This window comes from Castor canadensis, chromosome 8 (genome assembly GCF_047511655.1).
Source record: "Castor canadensis chromosome 8, mCasCan1.hap1v2, whole genome shotgun sequence".
In the NCBI taxonomy this organism is placed as follows: Eukaryota; Metazoa; Chordata; class Mammalia; order Rodentia; family Castoridae; genus Castor; species Castor canadensis.
Window position 1 is genome coordinate 46,697,956 of NC_133393.1, and position 24,282 is coordinate 46,722,237.

Consider the following 24,282-nt stretch of genomic DNA (forward strand, 5'->3'; position numbering starts at 1 on the left):
CAGACAACGCTGCAAGGAGGAGCCTTTCTTTGTCTAGAGAAAAAGGCTGCTTTTGGCCCCCTTTTCTTTTCATCCTGAGTTAAGGCAAGAAGCTCACTTGGGAAGGGCTTTATCACCCCGCCCCCCCAATCCCCAGCCCAGGCACAAAAATTGCATTTCAGGTCTGGCCAAGAATCTGAGTCATTTAGGAGCAAACCCTACCACTTTTGCCCAACTTCCTACATTCTGCTGACAGCAGGTTGTTTCCCTGAAATCCAGGGGTCTTTGTCTGGGCCTAGATCAACTGAGGCTGACATTGTTCCCCGTGGCTTCTCTGCCTGGCCTCTTCGTTGTTCCTTCATCAAGGTTCACCGTTGCTGTAAGCACGGTTTGAGGCGGGATTGGCTGGGACGGTCCCCGGGCCGCGGGAGCCATTCACTGAAGCTTCTCGGAGTGGGACACCCTCGCTCTTTCCTCTCCCCGCAGAGCGCTCGGTGCGCGCGACACGACCTGGGCAGGGCCGGGCGCGCGCGGGGAGTGGGAGGGAGGGGCGGGGCGAGGGAGGGGCGCGGCCTCTTTGGGGAGGGGCCGAGGGCGGGGCTGGCGGCCGGAGGCGGCACCGGTGAGGGGACCCGCGGCCGTGGCGAGAACGCGCCCAGCCCCGCCGCGATGCCCCCGCGCCCAAGACGCCTCCTCCCGCTGCTGGCCCGGCTGCCGGCCTTCACCACGCTACTACTGCTGCTCGGCAATGGCGGCGGCGGCGGGCGCTGGGGCGCCCGGGCCCAGGAACCGGCAGCGGATGGCTCCCCCGCGGCCGGCAGCGGAGACCGGCAGGACCCGCACGCCAAGCACCTGTACACGGCCGACATGTTCGCGCACGGGATCCAGAGCGCCCCGCACTTCATCATGTTCTTCGCGCCTTGGTAACTGGCCCCCGCCACGCAGGCCGGCCGAGCCCCGCACTCTGCGCCGGGCCGGGCGGCGCGGGCACTGCGGGTTCAGGCTCGGGGCCGGGAGGGTCGCGGGGTGGACACGGCCGCGGGCGGGCGGGCCAGCGGCGTGGGGCACGCGGGCTTGGGGCCGGGGACGGGGGGCGTGGGCGCTTCGGGGCCGGCGCTGGCAGCTGACGTGGCGCTCGGCGGCCGGGGCGGTGCGGGAGGAGGGGGCGGTCCCCGAGGAGGGGGCGGTCCCCGAGGGGACAGCCGGGAAAAGACCGTCCCACCCCCGATTCTCCGCCTCCCACCCCAGACCGGAGGGTAGGGCCAGGGGACTGAGGACGGGGACGTCACACTTCAGGGCTGCCGGATCCCCGACGTCACCCCGCCAGTCCTCTGCCTTGCGCCCCAAACTTCCTGTGCAGGCCGGACGCAGCGGGACCTGGGGTCCACGTGCCCTTGCCAGGAGGGTCCTTCCCGCTGGCCTCGCTGGCCAACGGCTTGACTTGGGGACAGCGGGCAAATCACTTTAGTAAGGGTTTAACTGAAAAATAACCCACCACGGTGTGATTTCCCACTTGGCTCGTGTTTCGTGGGTGGAAAGGGGTAACTAGTTAGAGGCTCCTGTGTCACCTCGGAAGCCAGGAGTAGTGTGAATTCTGGGGGCCCGCTGCTGCTTGGCGTGATATGAGCTGTGCCCTAGGTTGCCCACAACCCCACGCTGTGTCTTGCCCTCCTCCTTTCTACTTCTGGAGCCTGGGTTATTTGGAAAGAGCGTTGTAAAAACCCATACCTGAGTGTGTTTGGAGGTGGCCTGCTGCTAACCCGAGAGCCATACCCGGGGAGTCATCCTATGACACAGAGCATGCTGTGCCTTCCTGCCTGGAGGAAGCCAGGTTCTCGTAGGCCAGAGTAGAAAACCATAATCTTAAGGCACAAGGCAGTTTGAGGTGTGGGATCTGGCTGTGCTGATGGCAGAATTTAGTATTCCTCCCCACAGCTCAGGAGAGGCTCATTAGGGAAAGGGGTGTGGGGAGAGGAGAGAAAAGTTACCAAGGAAAGTGGCTTATTCAAAACTGTTTGCTTTTGAAGTGGGAGAAACTTTTTCCTTTTAACTTTACAGTCAGGCTATTACCATATATCAGTTTATTTGGGGTTAAATCAGCCTTTAGGGGCCAATCTGACTCATAACCATTATTCATTAATAATGTATGTATGGAATATATTGTGTTTCAAGTCTCCAAGAACCAGCAGACTTGAATTTTTAGAACTGCCAAAGATACAGAAAATACTTTGGAGCATAATACAGTCACTCAGTGTTAACAGTTACTCTGTGCAGAAATATTCTGAGAATAACAAGTCCAGTTAAATACACGGCTGTACTTAAGTGGGGCCAGTTTCAAGGGAATAAATCTGTTGGGTTTTTTTTTCTTTTTCTCTTTGTACATTTTTTTTGAGTGGGGGGACTAGAGTTTGAACTCAAGGCCTCAAGCTTACACTCTTCCTACTTGAGCCCCACCTCCAGTCCTTTTTGGTTTTAGTGTTTTTCCACACTAAACCACAGATAAAGTCTTGTGGTTTTGCCCTTGCCTGCCTCCAGAGCAGCTGGGATTACAGGCATGCATCACTGCGCCAGCTCCCCTACCCCGTTTTGTTTTGTTTTAAGAAAAATCGACATGTAGACATACTATGTCTGTCCTCTGCAGTGCTAACAGGGTTTTAATTTTGGAATATCTTTAGTAAATACCAGCAAGTCCTGGACTGAGAAGACTCAGTCTCTTTTTCACCACATGTGGCTTGTGGCCATTTAGGTGACTGCTCACAGAAAACATATTAGTTTGCTTACTAGTCTGTTAGAAATACCAAGTAGAGATATGTGGGTTTCTTTGGCGGCCTTTGAAATGTAAACTATTGAGTGATTTGGAACTCAGAACACACTGGGTGCCCCTACCCATGCTTCTATCTAGTTTCAGTGCCTGTGGAATGTTGGAAGCCCACGTGCGATCTGGGGCAAGGACACCAATCTGGGGCAAGGATACCATGTAACTAAAACATCATCTGTGTATTTTTCTTCTGAACTTGGTGGCTGTGAATTTTGTGTCAACATCACATCACAGCTTTTCTATGGCCAGTTTGTGAATCACACTGAATCTAGTGACAGTGAGGTCAAGCTTAGGATCAGGTGTCATTGCTCTATCACTTGGCCCCAGACCACTTTCTGGATGCAGCTGGCTGTCTCAGAGGTGCATGCTATAGCCACAAGGGCCTCAAACCAGATGTGACAGCTAGATGGCACCTGCGGACACATGACTGCTGCTGGGAGGATGGTCAGGTTTCATTTAGTGTTAGTGAACTTTTTCTTTTTTTTCCCCTTTCCCCACCATCTCCCCACATCTCACTCCTCCCCACCAGCCACCTCCCCACCTCTCCCCACGCCCTGGCAGAAACTGCTCCGCTCTCCTGTTCTCCGATTTTTGTAGAAGAAAAAACATAAATAATAAAAGGAAGAACATGACGTTTTACTAGTTTGTGATAAAGGTAGCTACACAGGGAATTTCCTTGTGTTGATCCCATGCATATGTGTATTACAGCTCCAATTGATTCACCTCTTCCAGTCCTCTTCACTCCTCCGTAGTCCGCTTCCCATGGTGGATCTGGCCAGTTTAAGATTTCTATATTCATTCCTCTACACTGAGCACATAACCACGTTCAAGTAGTAAACTTTTCTTAATCCTCATTCTTAACCCAGTCTTGTGTTTTCACAAGAAAACTTGTCCAGAGAGTGCAGAGGAGTTGTCAAGTTCCAAAACAAGCATACCTGCTCCAATTTCCCTAGAGTCAGACCTGCCCTTGAAAATTCCTTAGGACAATGCCCTGTCAGAGGCTGCCCCATTTTTGCTGGGTAAGTCTTAGCGCCAGGTGTTCCGCCAGCATTAGTACAGATCATGGCTTCTTTGGTTAAGCACCAAAAGAACTAGTCAGATTGTGTCTTTAGACAGCTCTGTCATACTTCCTGCGGTGAGAAGCTCATGCCACGAGGAGCACTCTGAAACAGTGCCAACTGAGGAACAAAAAACTGCACACCTCCCATTGCACGCACACGTCAGGGTTCTGTGTGACTTGGCTTTTTTTTTTCTCTTGTTCTCCCTCTCCCCCCAACCCCACTACCTTACCAAGCTCACTTTGTTGAATCCACAGAAGTTAAATCTACAGGTGCAATTTCACTGTGCTTTTTTCATTCATTCAGCTAAGAAGCTGCCATGCATTTATTACATACCAAGGATGAGTGAGGTGCTGGGAGGACAGGTGTGAAAGGACAGTCTGTGCTTTCCTTCTTGGCACGTGCACACTTAGATATAGCACTGGATTTACCCTCCTGGTGATCTTCCAGAAAAGAAGAAATAGTATATTTGACACTTTTTTTTTTTTTTTTTTTTTGCAGTGCTGGGTTTGAACTCAGGGCTTCACACTTGCTAGCGAGGCCTTCTACCACTTGGGCCACTCTACCAGCCTATTTGATGATTTTTGTTTGTTTAAAATCAGGGGCATGAGCTTGATAAGAAGGTGCTCTGCCACTTGAGTCATGCCCTCAGCCTTTTTTTATTTTAGTTACTTTTTGCATAAGGTCTTGTGCTTTTGCCAGGGACCCTAGACAGGAGGATTGCTAGCATCCTACCCACACCTTCCAAGCTGGAATCATCACTCCCAGTTTGTTGAGATGGGGCCTTGTTAACTTTTTGCCCAGGCTATCCTTGAACCCCAGTTTTCCCTATTGCCACCTCCTGTGTAGCTGAGAATACTGATAGGAGCGCCTTTGAGGTGAGGCTGTTGTAAAGCAGAGATTGTCATAATTGGCTGAGAGAGTGATGCTCAGGGAAGACAGTACCTGAAAGCAGACCTCTGCTCCCTTAAATGCCTATTTTGGAGGTCATCTCTCTGAAAAGCTGCAGAGGCTTAATACAGATTTTACCAAGGAAGTATTTTGAGGAAGAACCAAAAATTCTAAGTTCTGGGTTTTCTTGTTAGCAAGGATTTTTAAAAATCATTTTAAAAAAGCAAGGCACCAAATGGTTGCTTTGTAGATGTGAATAACTTAGTAGGTAAATGAAAAAAAAAAAAAACCCATGTACTCTAATGCTACTTGATTATACTTAAAGCATGGGATAACATTTCCAGTGTTGTCTCATTCAAAATTCAAGTATGGCACTGCAGACAGCTGAGGCTGCAAGATGCATGAAGAGTGGCATAAAGCCATGGTCCCAATTATCATCTTAAATGGTAGATGACTTAAAATACCTGAATATAACCAAATATTGTAAATAGGTGTTTGATTATATCAAATGATGTTTGGGTGGCTACAAACTTCTTTTTAAAATATTTATTTATTGGCTTTTGATTGGGGAAGATGCAGAGCTAACTTAATTTGTGCATATTTGGTTATGTAGTAGAGACCTGACTTTACAATAAAAGTCAATTACAATAAGAAGCACTAAGGCACTGCTGTAGGGGGAGAGCAAGGGAGATTTCCCGAAGAGGGGAAGAGAATGGGTACAAATAACCCAGGAGTCAGGGCAGACTTCCTGGAGGAAGCAACACCTGAAGGGCAGATAGGAACTAGCCAGGTGAAGTACAGGGAGAAAGTTGTGAACTGGACCTCAGGGTTGAGCCAAGCTCAGAAAACTGCAAATATCACATAGAGCCCAGAGGTAGACAGTAAGACAAGGAGGGCAGCTTTGGGCCTAGAGGTCAAAAAGGAAGAACTGAAGGAGTGCTTTGCTAAATTTCCGTTTGATGCTGGGATCAAAGTGGTGGCTCTGTTGAGGGGTTTAAGCAGGGGAGTGAGGAATTGTGAATTGTGAATTGTCTGCTGCAGAGAAAAGAAAGGCTGGAGAGGCTCTTGCCTGATAAAACAGGCTAAATGGTGGGCTGGACACCCTGAGACCTGGCATTCAGAATGCTTACTCTCCTTGCCTCTTTACAGGTGTGGACACTGCCAGCGGCTGCAGCCAACTTGGAATGACCTGGGAGACAAATACAACAGCATGGAGGATGCCAAGGTCTATGTGGCTAAAGTGGACTGCACGGTCAACTCGGATGTGTGTTCTGCCCAGGGCGTGCGGGGATACCCCACGTAAGTGGAAGGAAGGCTCCACGGTTCCAGATTGTGCTAGGGCTTCCACATCTGTGTGCCTGCCACCTGCAGCCAAGGGCAGTCCAAGCTGAACTTTGGTAACTTCCTTTGTAGATATGAGGAGCTGCTGAATTTAGGCTGGCAGCCCCTGCTGTTAGAGAATGACTACATTTAATGCTGTGTCTAGTTTAGATGCCTTTTGTACTTTGTTTGAAAAAGGTCTTTAATTAACCAGTGTAGGTTTTCCTGTTCATGAGGAATGTATTTGTGGGACAGTAGTGGGGATCTGCCTGAGATCCTACCCTATGTGCTGTTCACCAGCAATTTTACACAGTATGCACACTGTTACCCATTTTGGCTAGAATTTTTGGTGACTCTATTATACTTAAGCATTTTCCTAAATTATATTCCATGTGACTAGCACAAGGGCTGTTTCTGTTGGAAAGAAGGTTTAACGAACCAGAGTATACCAGTTCTGACCATCTATGCTACTCACTCCCTTGACATTTATGAGTGTTTGGGTTTTATGAAACAGAATGTAAGTGGCTGCTATGGTTTGGACAAATGTCACCCAAAGACCCATGTGTAAAGGCTTAGTCCCCAGCCCATGGCAGACTGGGAGGTGGCAGAACTTTTAGAAGTGTGACCTACTACAAGGAACTTAGGTCACTGGGGATGTTCCCTTAAAGGGGATATTGGGACCTGGTCACCATGGGGTGAGCAGCTTTGCTCCACTATGTGCTTCCTGCAGTGTTCACATTGGCAGCACGTACACTAAAATTGGAACAATACGGTGAAGATTATCCTGTTCCCTGTACAAGGATGACACACAAATTCACGAAGCATTCCATATTTAAAAACAAAAAAATGTGGGCTGGCACAGTGGCTCAATTGATAAAGCATCTGTCTGCCTAGCAAGCATGAGGCCCTGAGTTCTAATTTAATCCCAATACCACCAAAAAAAAAAAAAAACCAGACCCAAAGGTAATGAGTCCCAGCAAGCTATGGACTGAAACCTACAAAACTGTGAACCAAAATGAACCTCTCTTTACAAGCTGTTTCAGTAACAAAAAGTAGACTAACACACTGACTTATTAAAAGGGGATAGCTTAGTCCATTTTCTGTTGCTGAAACAATAATACAGTTGTGTGGAAAATAGCCAACAGTGCTGGAAGTCCCAGATCAGTGGGCTCCATGTGTTGAGGGCCTTCTTGCTGAGGTAGCACAGGACATTCATGGAGAAACAAAATCAACTTCCTTACTTGGGGTCTCTTCTTCTTTGTGTAAGGCCACTAATGCAGTCATGGGGGCCCTACCACCATGACATCATCTAATCCTTATTCCCTCCTTTGTTTTCTGGCAGTGAGATTTGAACTCAGAGCTTCTTGCTTGGTAGCCTGGACCATTATCCTCCTATTTTTGTTTCCCACCATAGCTGGAATGATAGGCATGCACCACCACGCTCAGCTTTTTTTCTGTTAAGATAGGGTCTTGCAAACTTTTTGTCCTGACTGGCCTCAAACCGTGATCCTCCTGATCTTAGCCTCCAAAGTAGCTAGGATGTGAGCCACTACATTCCCTCTTAAAGGTCCTAGCTGGTCCCACCTCACAATACCTCATAATTGGTGGGGGGGGGGGGGAGTTAGGGTATGGCTCAAGTGGTAGAGCACTTATCTTGCAATTGGAAGGCCCCAATATCTCCAAAAACCAAAACACAACAAGTACAACAAAAATACCTTCCAATGAGCATTAAATTTTATGATGAGTTTGGGTAGGGACATTCAAATCATGACAGAGGATGGATTAAAAGGGTGTGGGGGAAGCCCTAAGACTCAGCCCTAGGCACTCAAAGGCTTTCTACTGCACTTGCCTTGTGGTGATTAAACAGCTTCTCAAGTTCAGTCTCTGTTCTCGTGGAAAGACTGTTGCTCATGACTGATGAGCTCTGCTTGGTGGAAAGTTCCTTGCATTGTTGGGGGAGGCAGGATGTCATAGAAAACAGTGTCCCCATTCAGACCCTGTGGCAAATGTTGGGGAAAAAAGCAGTGCACAAAAGAGGGAAGATGCTGTTTTCATAGGAGGGGAAGAGTTGGCCACAGCAGCTCCCTAAATGCTTGTCACAGCTGAGAAAAGTCAGTTCTGTGTAGTTCATTACTTAACTGAATAATATACGGGCCAATGATTAAATATAAAATCAGAGCTCAGCTTCATGATGAGAGAGCATGGAAAAGTGGGATTGAAGGTGGAGGCCACTGTGGAATCCCACCTCTCCCACTTAAAAACCACGCAGCTCTGGCCATGTCCTTTAAACCCTGAGTCTGAGTAAGGTGAGGATGTCACCCATCTCACCCTCCTGTCAACATGGGAGTCAGTAACGTGTGCGAACACTGATCTGAGTACACCAGTCACTATTAGATTGTCTCATATGTTTAGGAACATATGAGACATTTCCATAATGGACTCTGAAATTCTCAGTCTTTGGTGGCTGCTTGCTAGTCTAAGTGCAAGAACCCCAGCTAACATCAAATCAGATCAGTAGAAACTGTCATACTCTGTGTACCTAGCTAGAGGCACTCACTGCCCTGGGCTTCATACACTGCCTTTAAAGTGACTGCTTAGATCAGCAGTATCTTAGAGGAGCTGCTAGGAGTAGTTGGAGGAGGGAGAGGAGGCAAATGCTAAGCTGGCAAGGGCCCGTTACTTCCAAGAGGCAGGAGCAGCAGAGATGGATTGGCTGTGGCCTCTGTCCACTTTTGTACTTCTGACTGCGTGAAACATGCCACAGGGAGGTGAAACTGGAGCCATAATGGGGCTGACTAAGAAGGGTATGTATCATGGGGCTTCAGAGAGGGAGTGGACAAGGTTCCATATAGACGTGATCATTGGTTGCTATCTGCACCAATCAGTCACTCCATAGATGACATTCACACTCTTAAAAAAACCCATGTTGGATCATGTGTCCTGGCACTGGTTTTGTGTTGTTAAAAGAATGAAAATGAGCTTCACTACAGCATATGTGGTCTGGAGCCAGGAATCCCTGTGACCATCAGAGACCTGCAGATATGCCTAAGAACAGTTTCTTTTGTTGTTTTTTGAACATAATGCAGGAGGCAGAGTGTTATGTACTGCATGTAATTGCATTGAGGTGTTCATACATTTACCTGTGTGAACTTTTTTTCCTTTAAAACAGTACCTATCTTGGATTGGTTGTGTGGCTCAAGTAGTAAGAGTACCTGCCTAGTAAGCACAAAACCCGGTGTTCAAGCCTCAGTACTGCCCCCAAAAATAAAAATAAATAAATAAAATGGTACCCATCTCATAGAGTTGTGGGAAGACTGGATCAGGTGTTGAATGTAAATGCCTGAACTCAAGCTGTGTGTCAGTATGTGAGCTTTTGTGATATTCTTCTTTTGGCACTTTTAACTAGGGTAAAAGATTGGAAAGGGAGAGAGTTTGGGCGCTCATAGCCCCTATACTCAAGAAAATGTTTCGAGGGCCTCTCGTTGAGTCTGGAAAGAATCATTTGTGTGGGACTCTCTGAGCAGGGATGTACTAAAGAAGGGATATCATCTGTAGTAGTCTCCCATGACTGCTATATGAAAGAACCACATAGCTGGGTGACTAGAACAACAGAAATGTATTGTCACACAGTTCTGGAGGTTGGAATACCCAAATCAGGTTGTTGACACATTCCCTCTGAATCCTGTAGGGGACTCCCTTTTTGCCTCTTCTTAGCTTGTTGGTGTGTTAGCTTTCTGTTACTGTCACAAAATACCTGAGATAATAAACTTAAAAAGAGGTAAGATTTACTTTTGGAGGTTTCGGTCCATGGTTAGTTGGCTGTGTTGCTTTTAGGCCTATGGTAAGACAGCATATCATGGCAAGAGTGTGATAGAGCAAATTGCTTACCTCATGGCAGTCAGAAAGTAAAGAAATGGGAAGAGGCCAGGGTCCCACAGTTGCTTCCATGGGCACATTCCCAATAACCTAAGACTGCTCGTAGGCCCTGTCTCTTAAAATTTCTACCAACTCCCAATAGCACCATACTGGAGAACATGCCATTAGCACATGGGCTTTTGGGGGGCATTCCAGGTCCACACTATAGTATCTAGCAATCTTTTGCATCCCTTGGCTTGTATGTTGCATCGCTCCATCCCTCCATCTTCACATGGCCTTCTCCTGTGTACATGTCTCTATCCTGATTACTCCTTCTTATAAGGACATAGCCATATTGAATTAGGTCCTGCTGAAATGGCCTCATTTTAATTCAGTCACTTCTGAAAAGATCCTGTTTCTAAATAAGGTCACATTCTGAGGTTGGAGGTTAGAATAGCAACAGCTCTGTTTTGGAGGACACAGTTCAATTCCCAGTACTGTCTATAGTAGTAGAATTTTATCACAGTTTTCTAGGGTGTTCTCCCCTACAGTCTCTTTGAAGGAGGCATAAATGCATGTGGAGTTTTGGTAATAGTAAAATTTTGGACCATACTTGGGCTTATAACCCTGCACTCAGTCTCCATCACATCCATCTGTGGTGAGGATTGAATTTAGATGCCCCAGACCATGTGGAGGTTTTGCAATGGAGGCTCAGATTCTCCCCCAGGGCTCTTTGCACTTACTAAGGAAAAAAAATCTCAGGTTTGATCAGGTCAGAAAGATTTTCTTTTTCTTTTTTCTTTTTTGGCAGTACTGGGGTTTGAACTCGGGGCCTCACACTTGCTAGGCAGGCACTCTACCACTTGAGCCACTCTGCCAGCCCAAGACATATTTTCAATACAAGAAGAGCCTTTTTAAAAAATTGTTTATTTAATTCATTTAATTTTGCTCAATATGTACCACATTAGAAAAATCATATGCTAGATCTGACTATATTTTAACTTTAGTAAAGAAATGAGAAATGAATCTGATAATCCCTGGTACTTTTTGACCACCTTTTTCCCACCCTGAAGCTCTTTGGTGGTGATAAGCACTCAGAACAGGGAGAAGGAAGGTGGAGAAGGACAGTAAGCAGCATCCCTGTCTGTATGGCCTTAACTCACCTTGCCAGAGCTGCTGGTGGCTCAGTGGTGGGTGAAGGCCAACATAATTGTTACAACATACTTTGGGTTGCTTATAAGGTTGGATTTCAGGTGATCTTCATTGGAGGCATGTGTATTGGCCAACACAGTTAGATTTCTGCTTTTCCTTGTGGTTGTTGAAGTGCAGAGGTCCCTGATTTAATGACTTGGGATTTTCCAGCTTTATGATGGGGAGCATCCTGTGTGATGATTTTGAATAGATGAATACCACTTTCAGTACTGTGTACATTCAGTAAGCTACTGACTGTTTAAAACATGAGATAAGATCACCTTTGTGTTAGGTGATTTTTGCCAAACTGTAAGGTAATGGAAGTGTTCTGAGTGTGTTTAAGGCAGGCTAGGCTAAAGCTGTGATGTTTGGTAAGTGAGGTTATTGAATGCACTCTCAACTTACGGTGTTTTTGGCTTGTGGTGGTTTCTTAGGACAGAACCCAGTGTAAGTTGAGCATTGTGTGAGCTACTGAGGAAGCTGAGTTCATTGGAGGGACATTAAGGACCTTACCTGAGCCCCATCACATGAGCTTAGGCTCTCTAGTAGGCCAGTGTGTCCAAATGCCTAAATCTAGCTAATGTGCTGCTTTTCTTGTGAGGCTTCATTTTAAGGCTTTCATTTTAAGGAGGAGTTAGCTATTTTTTATTTTTCTTTAAATGTGTCCTTAAAAATTCATATGTTGAAATCCTAACTCCCAATATGGTGGTATTAGTACGGGCTTTTGGGAGGTAATGAGGTCATTTATTAGGCAGAGCTTTCATGCATGAGAGTAGTACCCTTATTAAAAAGGTCCCAAAGAACTGTCTTGCCTTTCCTGCTATGTGAGGACAAAGGGAGAAGGTGCTATCAACAACCCAGAAAGTTCTCGCAGATGCTGAATCCATCAGCATCTTGAACTTGGACTTTTGACCTCCAGAACTGTGAGAAATACATTTATGTTGTTTATAAGTCTCACAGTCTGTGGTGTTCTGTTCTAGTCCGAACTACTTATGACACTGTTCCACACCTATGGATCTCATTTCTGCATTGATTTCCAAATCTGATTCTGTACATTGTGCACTGACTACAAAATCCATATCCATGTCTGCAAGTGTGAAGGGTATCTTAGATTTCCTATTTCTTCTGACAGTACCCACTTTCCCCTCATCCTTGTTATCTGTGAAGTTCTGGGCGATCCAGGACCAGGAAGTGCTAATGCCATGTTCTGGTAATACCTTTCGCTTGCCATTAAAGAAACTGCTCTCACATCCGCTCTGCAGAGGCTAACATGTATAGAAAGGGAAAAGATACCTGCTTTATCAGAAAGTGAGTGAGTAGCCTATATCAACCAGTGTCCAGAGTGTCCTAATGGTTGGAGACTTGAATTCTGACAGTAACTCAACATCCGAGCTCTGCAAGAGTCTGATATCTGCAAAAGTAGCCTAATACATTATTGCAGAACAGTGCTGTCTTCTCCATGCTGATTAGACCTACTTACACACAACAACAGAAGAAGGTGAACTCTCACATGCCGTCCAATGAATAACAGTTCCTCACCGGGAAAAGACGATGCATACCTAAGAGAGAAAGGCTTGAGAGTACTCACCAAGCACAGCCTGGGGCTGGGAAGATTTCACCTTAGTTTTGTTTTATTTGAGGAAAGTTGAGGATTACATGACTGTGTTATTTCTTGGAACATTGTTTTTGTTTACCTTTCAAGTTTTATAAGAGAGGTGCCTGGCTGTGACTTGTGGGCAGCTCATTTTCTGCTTGGTTCACTAAATGAGTTTGCTCCCTGACAACAACATGCTCTCAACTCAGAACAGTTCAAAGTGCTTTAAACTTCTGCTCTTCCTAATCTGCTCTTATTCTTTCAGCCTAAAGTTTTTTAAGCCCGGCCAAGAACCAGTGAAGTACCAAGGTCCGCGGGACTTCCAGGCACTGGAAAACTGGATGCTGCAGACTCTGAATGAAGAGCCGGCTGTGAGTGCCCTGCCTCCCTCCCTTTGTTCCTTCCTACATTTGGGGGTAATATGTAACTGGGCAGAGGCCAGATGAGGTGAGTAATCAAGGATGCCATTTGAAAACAACTCTTTGCTTTTTTAGAACTCATTGATAGTATAAGATTAACTTAAAACAAGTTTTAAATGGAAATATTTAAACATACACAAAACTAGAAGAAAATCCTAGCTTCAATAGTTGTCACCTGTTAGTCAACCATGTTTGTCTCCTCTGCCTCCCACCTTGCCCTGCATATAAATATTTCAGTACACAGTCTTACAGATAAAACTTTTGATGTTGCAACTTTCACATGAAATCCACTATTGTACTCTCACATGAAATCTAAAGAATAACATTTCTTTAGCATCAGACTGACTGTGACCATCTGGGATCAGAACGAGGTCTAGGCCAGATAATGCAGTCCAGACCAGCACTTCCTCCCAACTCTCTGCCAGGACCTTTGGCCCTTCACCACCTGTAGCCCCTTGGCTTGGTCTTAATCCCACCAGATTTACCCATAGTGTGGTTCTTTTCTTTTTTTCTTAATCCTTAGCCCCTCAGGTCCTAATTGGCTTTGCTAATAATATAATTTAGTGCCCTCAACAAATGCTTTTAGAGTCTTCACATAGCTCCCTGTTACTTAGGAAAATGTCCATCCTTCCCCTGTCTAGCTTCATTGAAAGCCTTGATTTTGCCAGAAATCCTTATACTCATAAGCCATTCTTTAAGTGTCCCTATGAGTGTGAGTGTGGTGCTTTCTGATAAATGCTGAGGCCCACAGAGGTGGGATTGGACTTTGATGGTTCATGCCATGTATCCCTGTGCCTGGAAAATGGCCAGCATTCCCTTGTAGCCCACCTCCGATGAAATATCAAGAGCATCTAAGGTTCTTGTGTGTGATTCACTGTCAACAGTTAAGATTGCTTTCTTGTGTCAGGGAGACATCTACTGATTTGAAGGTGATCTGTGGCCACATTGCAATCCCCACAGTGATTTTGTAGCCCTGCTTGTTGGTGTTATTTCCCAGCGTCTGTGTGTGGTTCTTCAACTCTGTCCTATATTCTCTGTAGATGTCACAACTAATGAGAAACTCAGCTGCTTCTTTAGTGCTATTATACCTCATGTTTAAAAACTCTGTACTGATGAATGTTAGTGTGTGGTATCAAATAAGGTTGACCAGAGACTTAGCTTATTTTAGTTAATGGGGAAAAACCCTGAGCCTCTCAGAGAATGAATTTGCATCTTTGTCATGGTGGGAAAGCAGGCTACCAGGTGTAACTTTCATACAGGTATAAAGTTTACATTGCTTCCTCTATGAAAATGTTTTCTTTTGGGAGGGGGTTGGTATCAGATGGGAAGAGACCAGTTTTAAAGAGAAATAGCCTCAAAAAAAACCCTTTTAAAGTAAATGTTGTACCAAGAAAGCCCATCTTCTATGATGGTTTTAGGTAGCAGCATGGCAGGGTGGTAGAAAGATTTCATTTTCTCCCAAGGGGAAGTGGTACCCTTGAGTGCAAGCTAGGGAGGAGAAGGGTGCAGTCTGGGCTCAGCATAGAGTCATTTCTATCTGCTCACTGTAGGGAGGTGACTACATGGAATTCATCCCTTGCCACCCCAGAACCACTGTTACTTAAGCTCCATGTTTTAGGGTCTCTGAACCATAGGAATCTCAAATAACTGCCACAATGTAGGGATCTCAGATAACTGCTACAGTGATATTAACAGTGTTCTCTACTGTGGAAAAGTTGAAATATGCAAATTTTGTATAGGCTGAGTAGTCTTTATCCAAAATGGCTGGGGCCAAAAGTGTTTTAAATTTTTTTTCTGATTTTAGAATATTTGCATATACATGATGAGATATCCTGGGGATGGAGGCCAAGTCTAAACGTGAAATTCATTTATGCTATGTAGAGCTTTTATATATAGCCCAAATTTCATTTTTTGCACAATATTTTTAGTATGCCTGTTTTGTTGTTGTTGTTGTTTTTAATTTCAACTCATCACATGAGGTCAGGTGTGGAATTTTCCACTGTGGCATCATGCTGGGAGTCAAAATGTTTCAGATTTTGGAGCACTTTGAATTCTGTGTTTTTGGATTAGGGATGTTCAAAACCTGTAATGTAAACCAGAAATTCTTTGCAATTTGAACTTAGCTTTTTTCCTTTTTTGCAGTGTTAGGGATCAAATCCAGGGCCTCACACATGCTAGGCAGCTTCTCTACCACTGAGCTTGAACTAGCCAGCCCTTGAGCTTAACTTCTTTAATTCATAGCAACTTTATTTGTGGTAGCCAAAATTTGGAAACACACAGATGTCTTTAAAGTGATGAATCATTAAACAACTGATGCATCTATATTATGGAATATTCCTTTGCAATAAAAAACACACATAAACCTTGAAAATCTCTAGGGAATTAGGCCAAGTGAAAACAGCCAATTTAAAAAGGTCACATAGTGTGTGTTCCATTTCCATAGCATTCCTGGATGCAAAATTCTAGAAATGGAGAAGAGAAGTTGGCAGAGAGATGGGAACAGTGAGGGAGAGTATCACAGGTGATTATAAAAGAATAGTAGGAATTTTGTGGTGGTGAAATTGAACTTAGATTTTTAAGTGAAAATGTTTTAAAAAGTTCTTCATCTACATTGATAACCAAATAACAATGTAAACATTTTTATATTCATGAAGAAAAAATTTACATTTTTCCCCTTACTGTTACTGCAGTATTAAAGAAACTCAAAAGAAAAGAAATTTGCCATCTTTTACATTCTTCTCTAATTTTTATTTTTCCATATTTTCTTACCTACTTTTTTCTTAAAAAGTTATAATCATAAATATTTTATTATGTTCATGACATTTTATGTTATTGTACCATGTGGAGTTACCATAATTTGACTTTTGTTTGAGGATATTTAGGGTTACTTGTAATTTTTCTGTCATCAGCATTGCTGTTTATTTTTGTAAGGAACTTTTTGTTCTTTCTTTTTAGTGATTGTTTTAGAATATATACCCAACATAAAGTTGCAAAGCCAAAAAAATTTTTTGAAAAGATGTGTAAGAGTCATGTCGGCTTCTCCTGTCACCAGGAGAGTGACACTGTTTGTCACTCATCTGATGCGTTTGGTGTAGTGTTCCTTCCCTTTCTATGTCCTGGAAAAGTGTGAGGAGTATTGGTGTTAGTTCTTCTTTAAAGGTTTGATAAAATTTGGCCATGAATCTATCAGGTCCTGGGCTCTTCTTTGTAGGGAGACTCTTTATTACTGCTTCAGTGTCATTGCGTGTAATAGGACTATTTAGGTGTTTAATATCTTCTTGGTTCAATTTTGGTTGGTTATATGCATCTAGGAATTCATCCATTTTATCTAGAGTTTCCAGTTTACCTGAATATAAGTTTTCAAAGTACTCTCTAATGATCCTCTGGATTTTGTTAGTATTTGTGGTTGTTCCTCTTTTTCTTCTCCGATTTTATTAATTTGGGTCTTTCCCCTCTTCTGTTTTTGTCATGTTAGCTAAGGGTTTGTTGATCTTGTTAATCTTTTCACAGAATCAACTTTTTGTTTCATTGGTTCTTTGTATAGTTTTTTTTGGGGGGGGGGCGTCGATCTCATCCCTGATCTTTATTATTTCTCTCCATATGCTGGTTTGGGGTTTGGCTTGCTCTTGTCTTTCTACAAGCTCAAGGTTCATCATTAGGATGTTTATTTGAGAGGTCTCTTTTTTTAATGTAGGCACTTACAGGTATAAATTTTCCCCCAGAATGTCCTTTGCTGTGTCCCACAAATTCTGGTAGGTCATATTTCCATTTTCATTGAATTCTGGGAAATTTTTTATTTCTTCCCTTATTTCTTCAGTCACCTACTGGTTTTTTAGCAGTGTGTTCAGTCTCCATGTGTTTGCATATTTTCTGTGGTTTCTTTGTTGTTGAGGTCTAGTTTTATTCTGTTGTGATATGGTATAATGCAGGTGGCTATTTCAATTTTTCTTGAATTTGTTGAGATTTGCTTTGTGTCCTAAAATATCTATTTTGGAGAAAGTTCCATGAGCTGCAGAGAAGAATGTATATTGCCTGGTTGTTGGGTGAGATACTCTATAGGTATCAACCATATCATTTGGTCTAATGTGTGGAGTAACTTATTTTGCCTGGATGACCTATCAGTTGATGACAGTGGGGTATTCATGTCTCTCACTATTGCTGTGTTAGCATTTATCTGTGCTCTTAGGGCCATTAGAGTTTTCTTAATGTGTAGGGGAGCCCCTGTGTTTGGTGCATATATGTTAAGGACTGGTATTTTCTCTTGATGAATTATTCCTTTAATTAGTATGAAGTGACCTTCATTGTCTCTTCTGACTGATTTAGTCTGAAGTCTACTTTGAGAGATATGAGTATAGCTACTCCTGCGTGTTTATGGGGTCCATTTACTTGGAAAACTTTTTTCTACCCTTTGACTCTAAACCAGTACTTAAACCAGTACTTATTTTTTTTTCCAGTGATATGAGTCTCTTGTAAGCAACAAATGATTGGGTCTTGTTTTTTTAATCCAGTTTGCTATTTTGTATCCTTTGATTGGGGCATTGAGGCTATATACATTTAGTATTAATATTGAAAGGTTTCTGTTGTTCTCAGTCATTTTTATTCCCGTTGTTTAGTTTTACCTTTTCCTTTTTTACTGGTCTGTTTGCTCAAAAGGGTTAACAGTGGTGTTCCCAGGATGGTGAGGACTTCTAGGTGTTAAGTCACAGAGCACAGAAGTAACCGTGCTCTATAGGTGTCATAATGAACATTTACTCCTGAAAGCCCTGTGAACATCTGAAGAAGGATGGCAGACAGCATTGTAGTTCATCTGAGTTAAACTCACTGGCTATTCACTATCCTCTTCTTGGTCTTCCATTTGTGTGGGTACTTATCACTTCGAATTTTTTTTTGGAGGAGGTAGTTATTTTATTTTCTAGAGACACGATCTCACTATGTAGTCCAGACTGGCCTCAAACCCATGATCCTCCTGTCTCAACCTTTCGAGTTCTGGATTATAGACATGTGCCACCACTTCCAGCTGGCACTCGAATGTTTTGACATGCTAGTGCAGAAAGGAAGACTTCGTAAGCTTTCTAATTATAACTCTGCATGGTTTTGGGCTGTCAGAACTTTACAAGTGTTTTATAAGCCTTAAATGGCTTGACTTGGATAATTTTAAACAAAAATGTGAATTGCCAGGTGAGAATTGAGTAACATACACCATGTGCCTGCAGCAAAACAGGACTCATTGATCTTTTCTTCACTTCTGTTTACTTTGGTTGAAAGCCAGAGATGTATATGGCCGCAAAATCCAAGAGATTTGGAATTGTGTGGTGTTGTGGTGACTGTGTGGTTGCTCACATTGTATCTCCTCAGGAACAATTCTCTTCCTTATTCAGGTTTCCACTTTCTGTGGTTTCAGTTAACTGCAGTCCAAGAATATTAAATGGAAAGTTCAAGAAATAGATAATTCCTAAATCTTAAGTAACTCTTATTACAGTATATTGTTATAACTATTCTATTTTATTACCAGTTATTATTAGTCTCCTACTGTGCCCAATGTATAAATTAAACCATCAGAGGTATGTATTAAAAAAAACATTGTTGGTGTAGGGTTCAGCACTACCCATGATTTCAGTCATCCACTGGAAGTCTTGAACATAATCCCCTACAGATAAAAGGGAATAACTGTATTGGCATCTTTTTAAAAAGCTATTCTCTCAGAGTACATTGTGTGCATGTATGGAATTACCACAATAAAATCCCTCATATTATTAATGTATGCTAATTCAAAAATAATTTTTTTTTAAAGTGACAAGCCCTATTCTCCCCACTCTGTGTGCTTCTGTCCTAAACTTAGTCACATGCATTAGATTCTTTCTTATAGTTGGGCACTGGCAGCTCATACCTATAATCCTAGCTTCTCAGAAGATAGAGAACAGGAGGATCGAGGTTCCAAGGCAGCTCTGCAAATAGTTTGTGAGACCCTATCTCAAAAAAACCCATCTCACAGAAAAGGGCTGGTGGAGTGGCTCAAGGTATAGGCCCTGAGTTCAAACCCCAGTATCACAAAAAAAAAAGTACAGCTCATACAACCCACCCCACAACTTTCTCTGCTCTCATTAACTGGATTTTCCTTTCTATCAGCCTTCTGTGGTTTACCTCTAAAGTTTTTTTCCTGCCATTTGTGTAGATTAAGGGTAACAGGCCCTTGTTTCCTTGATGGTTTCTTTTTCTTAGCCTTCTCCCTTTTCCTGCTTTTGTGTCACTAACCTCTCCAAAATAAGCCCATTGGAAATTTTACATTGCATACTGTGTGAAGTCTCAGATTACATTCCAAGAAGAAGACAAGGTTTGGGTAGGACTGTCCTTCATCTTGTTTGCTTCATTTGGTTGGGTTTTGGGGTGGGTATAGCTATCTGCGGTTGCCCGGAGCCTCAGTCCTGTAGGGTGCCTATTGCTGAGGTGCCCAGAGTACTTGACAAAGGTGATTCCTGCCCTGACCTCACTTATGGCAGCAGCACTGCTGAGAGGTACAGGTAAACAGGTGAGGGAGGGCATCTGCAGATAGTTCTAGACAGAAACACATTACCTGGAAGGCTTCTCTGTGTCTTGAAGGACAAACCCAGTGACTGTTGTGTTCTTTCTTTCTGTTAGACACCAGAGCCCGAAGTAGAACCACCCAAAGCCCCTGAACTCAAGCAGGGCTTGTATGAGCTCTCAGCCAGCAACTTTGAGCAGCACATTGCACAAGGTAAAGTGGCAAGTCTGGTGGGCCTTTGTGGAAGGGTGATTGTTTCATGAGACAACTGACCATGGCCTGGGCTTTTCCTTCTTGCCAGTCAAGGACTCCACAGGTAGTAGAATTAGTACCCACATTGAGGGTCTCTCCAGCACCTATTAGGATTGTTGTTTAATGCATCTGCTCTTAGACATTATTTCTCCTTTTGTCTCTGCCAGACCTAATGCCAAACTAAAGCCTTAGATGGGGTCCAGGGGAGTTGGAACTCACAAATCATGAACAGGCACTTTTAACGTGTACAGTAGCTGCCCAGAGCACCCTTGGATAAGAAAGTGTTTATTTTAATGTTAATTACATGCTTCATGGAAACAAACATTTTTTTCTACCTGTTTAAATAGAGTTTAGTGGGACTGTTAACACCCTATGAAGAAAATTAGGTATTCTTTTCACTTAAAATAACTTTCTGTAGCACATCTCACTTTTTGGAAATGGTTTCCTAAGTACCAAAACAATCTACCTACAGTATCCAGCATGACCAAGTGTGTCTCTCCTTGTTCACACATGAATGTGTTTCAGAAAAGTTGGCCCAACTATGACTGACTAGAGAGAGTCTGCCATGGAGAGAAATCACCTGAAGTCTGGGTTGCAGACATTGTGAGAAAGGGCTTGTAATTGCCTCTGGCCTTTCATCTTATGCCTGCTGGGAGCCTGACTCCTCTCCACCACACTTAGATTTAAAGTAACTTATGGCAATGTTTCTCCTTTTTATTAGAAGTTATCACTTAACCCGCACCAGTGAGACCTCAGCATGTTTCCCCGTGGGAGATTCTCTGTGGGTTCAGAGTGACTTGGGCTCCATGTAGGATGCACTACCCAAATCACCTGGTCAAAGACTGTCTCTCACAAGTCCAGCCCGCCCTGAGCAAGTCCCTACTGAAAGAGGCATCCTGTAGCCCCACATTGTTCTGCTGTACTGTTCATCGAGACTCTTTCCTGCTAGGGCAGCATGGCTTCCTACTCTTTCTGGTTTCTTGTCAGTACTGGGTGGGTTCCTAAAGAGCCTGTCTCCACCTGCAGCCTACCTGTGTGCACATGGTCTCAGCCTTGCAAAGCAGTTGCTCAGTTTTCAAATAGTGTTTCACCATTTCCCTCCAATGCATTGTTGCTATGGTATCAGTCCAGACCACCTTTCAGCATCCATTAATTATTTTCTCCCTGGCCTGATTTCAATCTGATGTAAGCCTGACGTAAAAGTAGAAAGCACAGATAGAAAATCTACAATATCCAGATAATGGTGTTGTGAGAGTTTAATTTTTTTCCCTAGCCAGGGTAGTGTATTATTTTTTAAAAAACTTTCCGTCTTATGCCAAAATAAAATAGATAGAATAAAATGGAGAGAAAATGCAGGGCTTAGTGAGTTGTGAAGCAGTCATTCTTTAATCATTTTCCACATCAGGAAATCAAACTTCCAGCTTCTTGTACTGTATCCACATTACAGGTCTCCCTCCCTCCCTTTCTTCTTTGCTGCCCTCACCTCCACCAAGGAATCCTGGCTTCTGTGGAAAGCACTCCTTTCTTTATGGTTTCATCACTCACGTGTGCATTCCTAAGTGCTGTAGTTTAGTTTTTGTTTTGTATATAGTTGCATATAGACTAACTTATCGATGATTCTATATGGACTTTCAGTGACTGCGTCAGGACCTAACCCATTGCAAGTTAAGGAGCATCTGTATGCATCTTTTAAGGACTCTTTTGATCTGCACATTTCCCCTCCTCTCTTTTGTTCTGCTTTCTATGTGCGGAGCATATGTCTGTGGACCTGCAGAATTCCACAATTTGGACTTTACTGATTGAATCCCCATGGTGGGTTTGCACATTTCCCTGATCTCTGCTTTCTGTAAACTGGTGGCCAGATCTGGGCACATAGTCTCAACTCAGTGTTTCTTTGGGGTACAGGAAGACTGACCTCATGGTTGGTGGTGGCACCAAATGTCTGTCTCTGTTCATGATAGGACTATCCTGATGGTCACTGCCTGGATCCACTCACTAGTGTCAGGTGCTGACCTTGAAGCATCCCTTCTTCTTTTTTTTTTAGCAGGAGAAATATACTCTCATTTATCACTTGCTTAGTCATTGTTACAGTTCATGAAAAAGGCAGGATAAATGCCTATCTCACTTTTTTTTACATATTTAGAGTTGGTTTCCTGTTATCCTTCAAAAATGACAAATTTGGTTTTGAGTATCATTGTGAACACAAACACACATGATGGCAAGTCACCCCTTACCATTCAAAGGGTTTAGAACAAACTGAGATTTGCTAAGCAAGAGAGCAAAGATCTGATTCTTGAGTTAAGCCTCTAGTTATGCATGATATAAATTATAGCACCTCTCTCCCCCTTCCTTCTCTGCCTTGGCCCTCCATTGAAGGCAACCACTTTATCAAGTTCTTCGCTCCATGGTGTGGTCATTGCAAAGCTCTGGCCCCGACCTGGGAGCAGCTGGCTCTGGGCCTTGAACATTCCGAAGCTGTCAAGATTGGCAAGGTAAGTGAAAGCCTTTATTAAACTGGAAATAGACTGCTTTGGGCCGGATTAATTAGCGGAGTAGCCCATTATTCATTCCGTGTGCATAGTCGCAAACTTGATTTATTAATTCCATTTAGTGTGCCACTTGACAATTCATTTCACCTTCACAGATGGCAGCCTGGTTTTGAGTTTGCTGGCTTTTCCACAGCCTAGAGATAAATTATGGCCTTGGCTGCTTTGTTTATTTTGAAGAGACAGCCAATTCTGAATTGGCAGCCCCAGAGCCCTTCTGCAAAGATACAGGGTAGAGCCTTGTAGAATGTTCACTGGACGTCCTTGGAGCTCACCCAAGAGCTCTTTCCTAAAGGGCCCTCGGCTGTGTGCTCACATGGACTCATGGCAGACCCACCCTTACCACAAGCCCCAGTTAGCATTGCTGTCTGGGATTTCTTCCAACTGTTCCCACTTTACATAAGGAAGCCAGAAGTGATGTCTAACAACTTCTGTGTAACAGGAATTTCTGGAACTATCCAGAGCAGCTCCTGGGCCATCAAGCACTTTTAATGTCATCCATCCTGTGGTACCTACCAGGCATCCTTCATGGGTTTCCTTTTGTGAAAATCTCATTTCTCTACTTTGTTGTGGGACTCTTTTGTTTACAGAAGTAGCTATGTGTCTAGGTATAACAGTTAACAGGATGATTTACCTAGGACAATGAGATGGTTAAAAGCAATAGCATGGGGGGCTGTATATACCTGACTGGCTGACCAATGCCAGATTACTCCATGCCTTAGTCTGTCCCTTTGCAAAACAGACAAAATCTGCCATGTATAGTTGGGAGGCTGGAAACATACCGCTTAGTGTAAGCCTTGGTGTGGAGCAAAGCTTGGTAAACTGTGATCATTATCACTGTTACTAGATAAATGGATTTTTTACTTTTGCCTGTTGAATACTTTAATAATATGTTATTATATGTTGTGATTATATATATTGAACATTTCTAGAAATAATTATAAAATAATCTTGCCTTCTGTCTTGCCCCATTCTCTGTATTTTAAATTCTTTCATAAGCTTTTCTGAGAGATTGCTTGCTTGTAGCTCATGTCAGTGGAGGCTCCTAGGAGAACCGGGCCTGAGAAACCCTGCCTCAGGCTGGGCCTGCATCTCTGGACATGCTTGGCTGGGTCACTGGGTCCTTGAACATGCCTGTGCCCTCCACAGACCTTGGCTTGAGGCTTCCTGGGCTTCACTTTAACCTTGTAATGGCTCTCACTGTAGTCTTAGGCATAAAATAGTTTTACCCTGCATCATGATAAAGTGAAAACAACTTAGTCCTACTTAACTGATTTTAATGTTGGTAGAAAATCTTTAAAAGAGTTAAATGAAGTCAAAAGCTTGAAGAGCTACAATCATTGGTAAGCTGAGTTTATAGAATTAAGGACAGATTATAATCTTAATTGGACATCTTTTTTTTTTGCAATACTAAGGTTTGAACTCAGGACTTTGCATTTGCTAGGCAGGTGCTCTACCAGCTGAGCCACTTTGCCAGCCCTTTTTGCTTTGGCTATTTTTCAAATAGGGTCTTGCTTTATTTTATGCCCAGCAGGCCTGGACCATGATCCTTCTGTTTATGCTTCCTGCATAGCTAAGATGACAGGTGTGTGCCATTATCCCAATTTGTTTATTGGTTAAGATGGGGTCTCGATGTTTGCCTGCACTGGCCTCTAACTGCCATCTGCCCGATCTCCATCTCCTGAATATTTAGGATTACAGGTGTGCACCATCACGTTCGGCTACAGTGTTACCTGTATTATATCGCAAATACTCCTATTAAAATTGACTACTTACTCCCACTTGGTTTTGTGTGTGCACATGTGTGTGTGTTGTGCTGGGGATCAGCCCCAGGGTCTC

The 24,282-nt window shown here is 43.6% G+C and overlaps 1 protein-coding gene and 1 non-coding gene across 2 annotated transcripts in view; both read left to right on the forward strand.

Annotated features, from left to right (window-relative positions):
• Nucleotides 1–586: 586 nt before the first annotated feature.
• The window catches only part of Txndc5 (thioredoxin domain containing 5), a 31,165-nt gene continuing 7,469 nt past the window's right edge, over nucleotides 587–24,282 (forward strand). The window contains exons 1-5 of the mRNA XM_020172703.2: nucleotides 587–902; nucleotides 5,896–6,045; nucleotides 12,972–13,077; nucleotides 19,762–19,858; nucleotides 22,274–22,389. Coding sequence (XP_020028292.2) covers nucleotides 649–902; nucleotides 5,896–6,045; nucleotides 12,972–13,077; nucleotides 19,762–19,858; nucleotides 22,274–22,389 — 723 coding nt within the window. The 5' untranslated portion in view covers nucleotides 587–648. The remainder of the gene's footprint in view (nucleotides 903–5,895; nucleotides 6,046–12,971; nucleotides 13,078–19,761; nucleotides 19,859–22,273; nucleotides 22,390–24,282) is intronic.
• LOC141426062 (U6 spliceosomal RNA) lies at nucleotides 6,796–6,902 on the forward strand. The gene has a single exon (XR_012451171.1). It is a non-coding gene; the product is annotated as a U6 spliceosomal RNA (small nuclear RNA).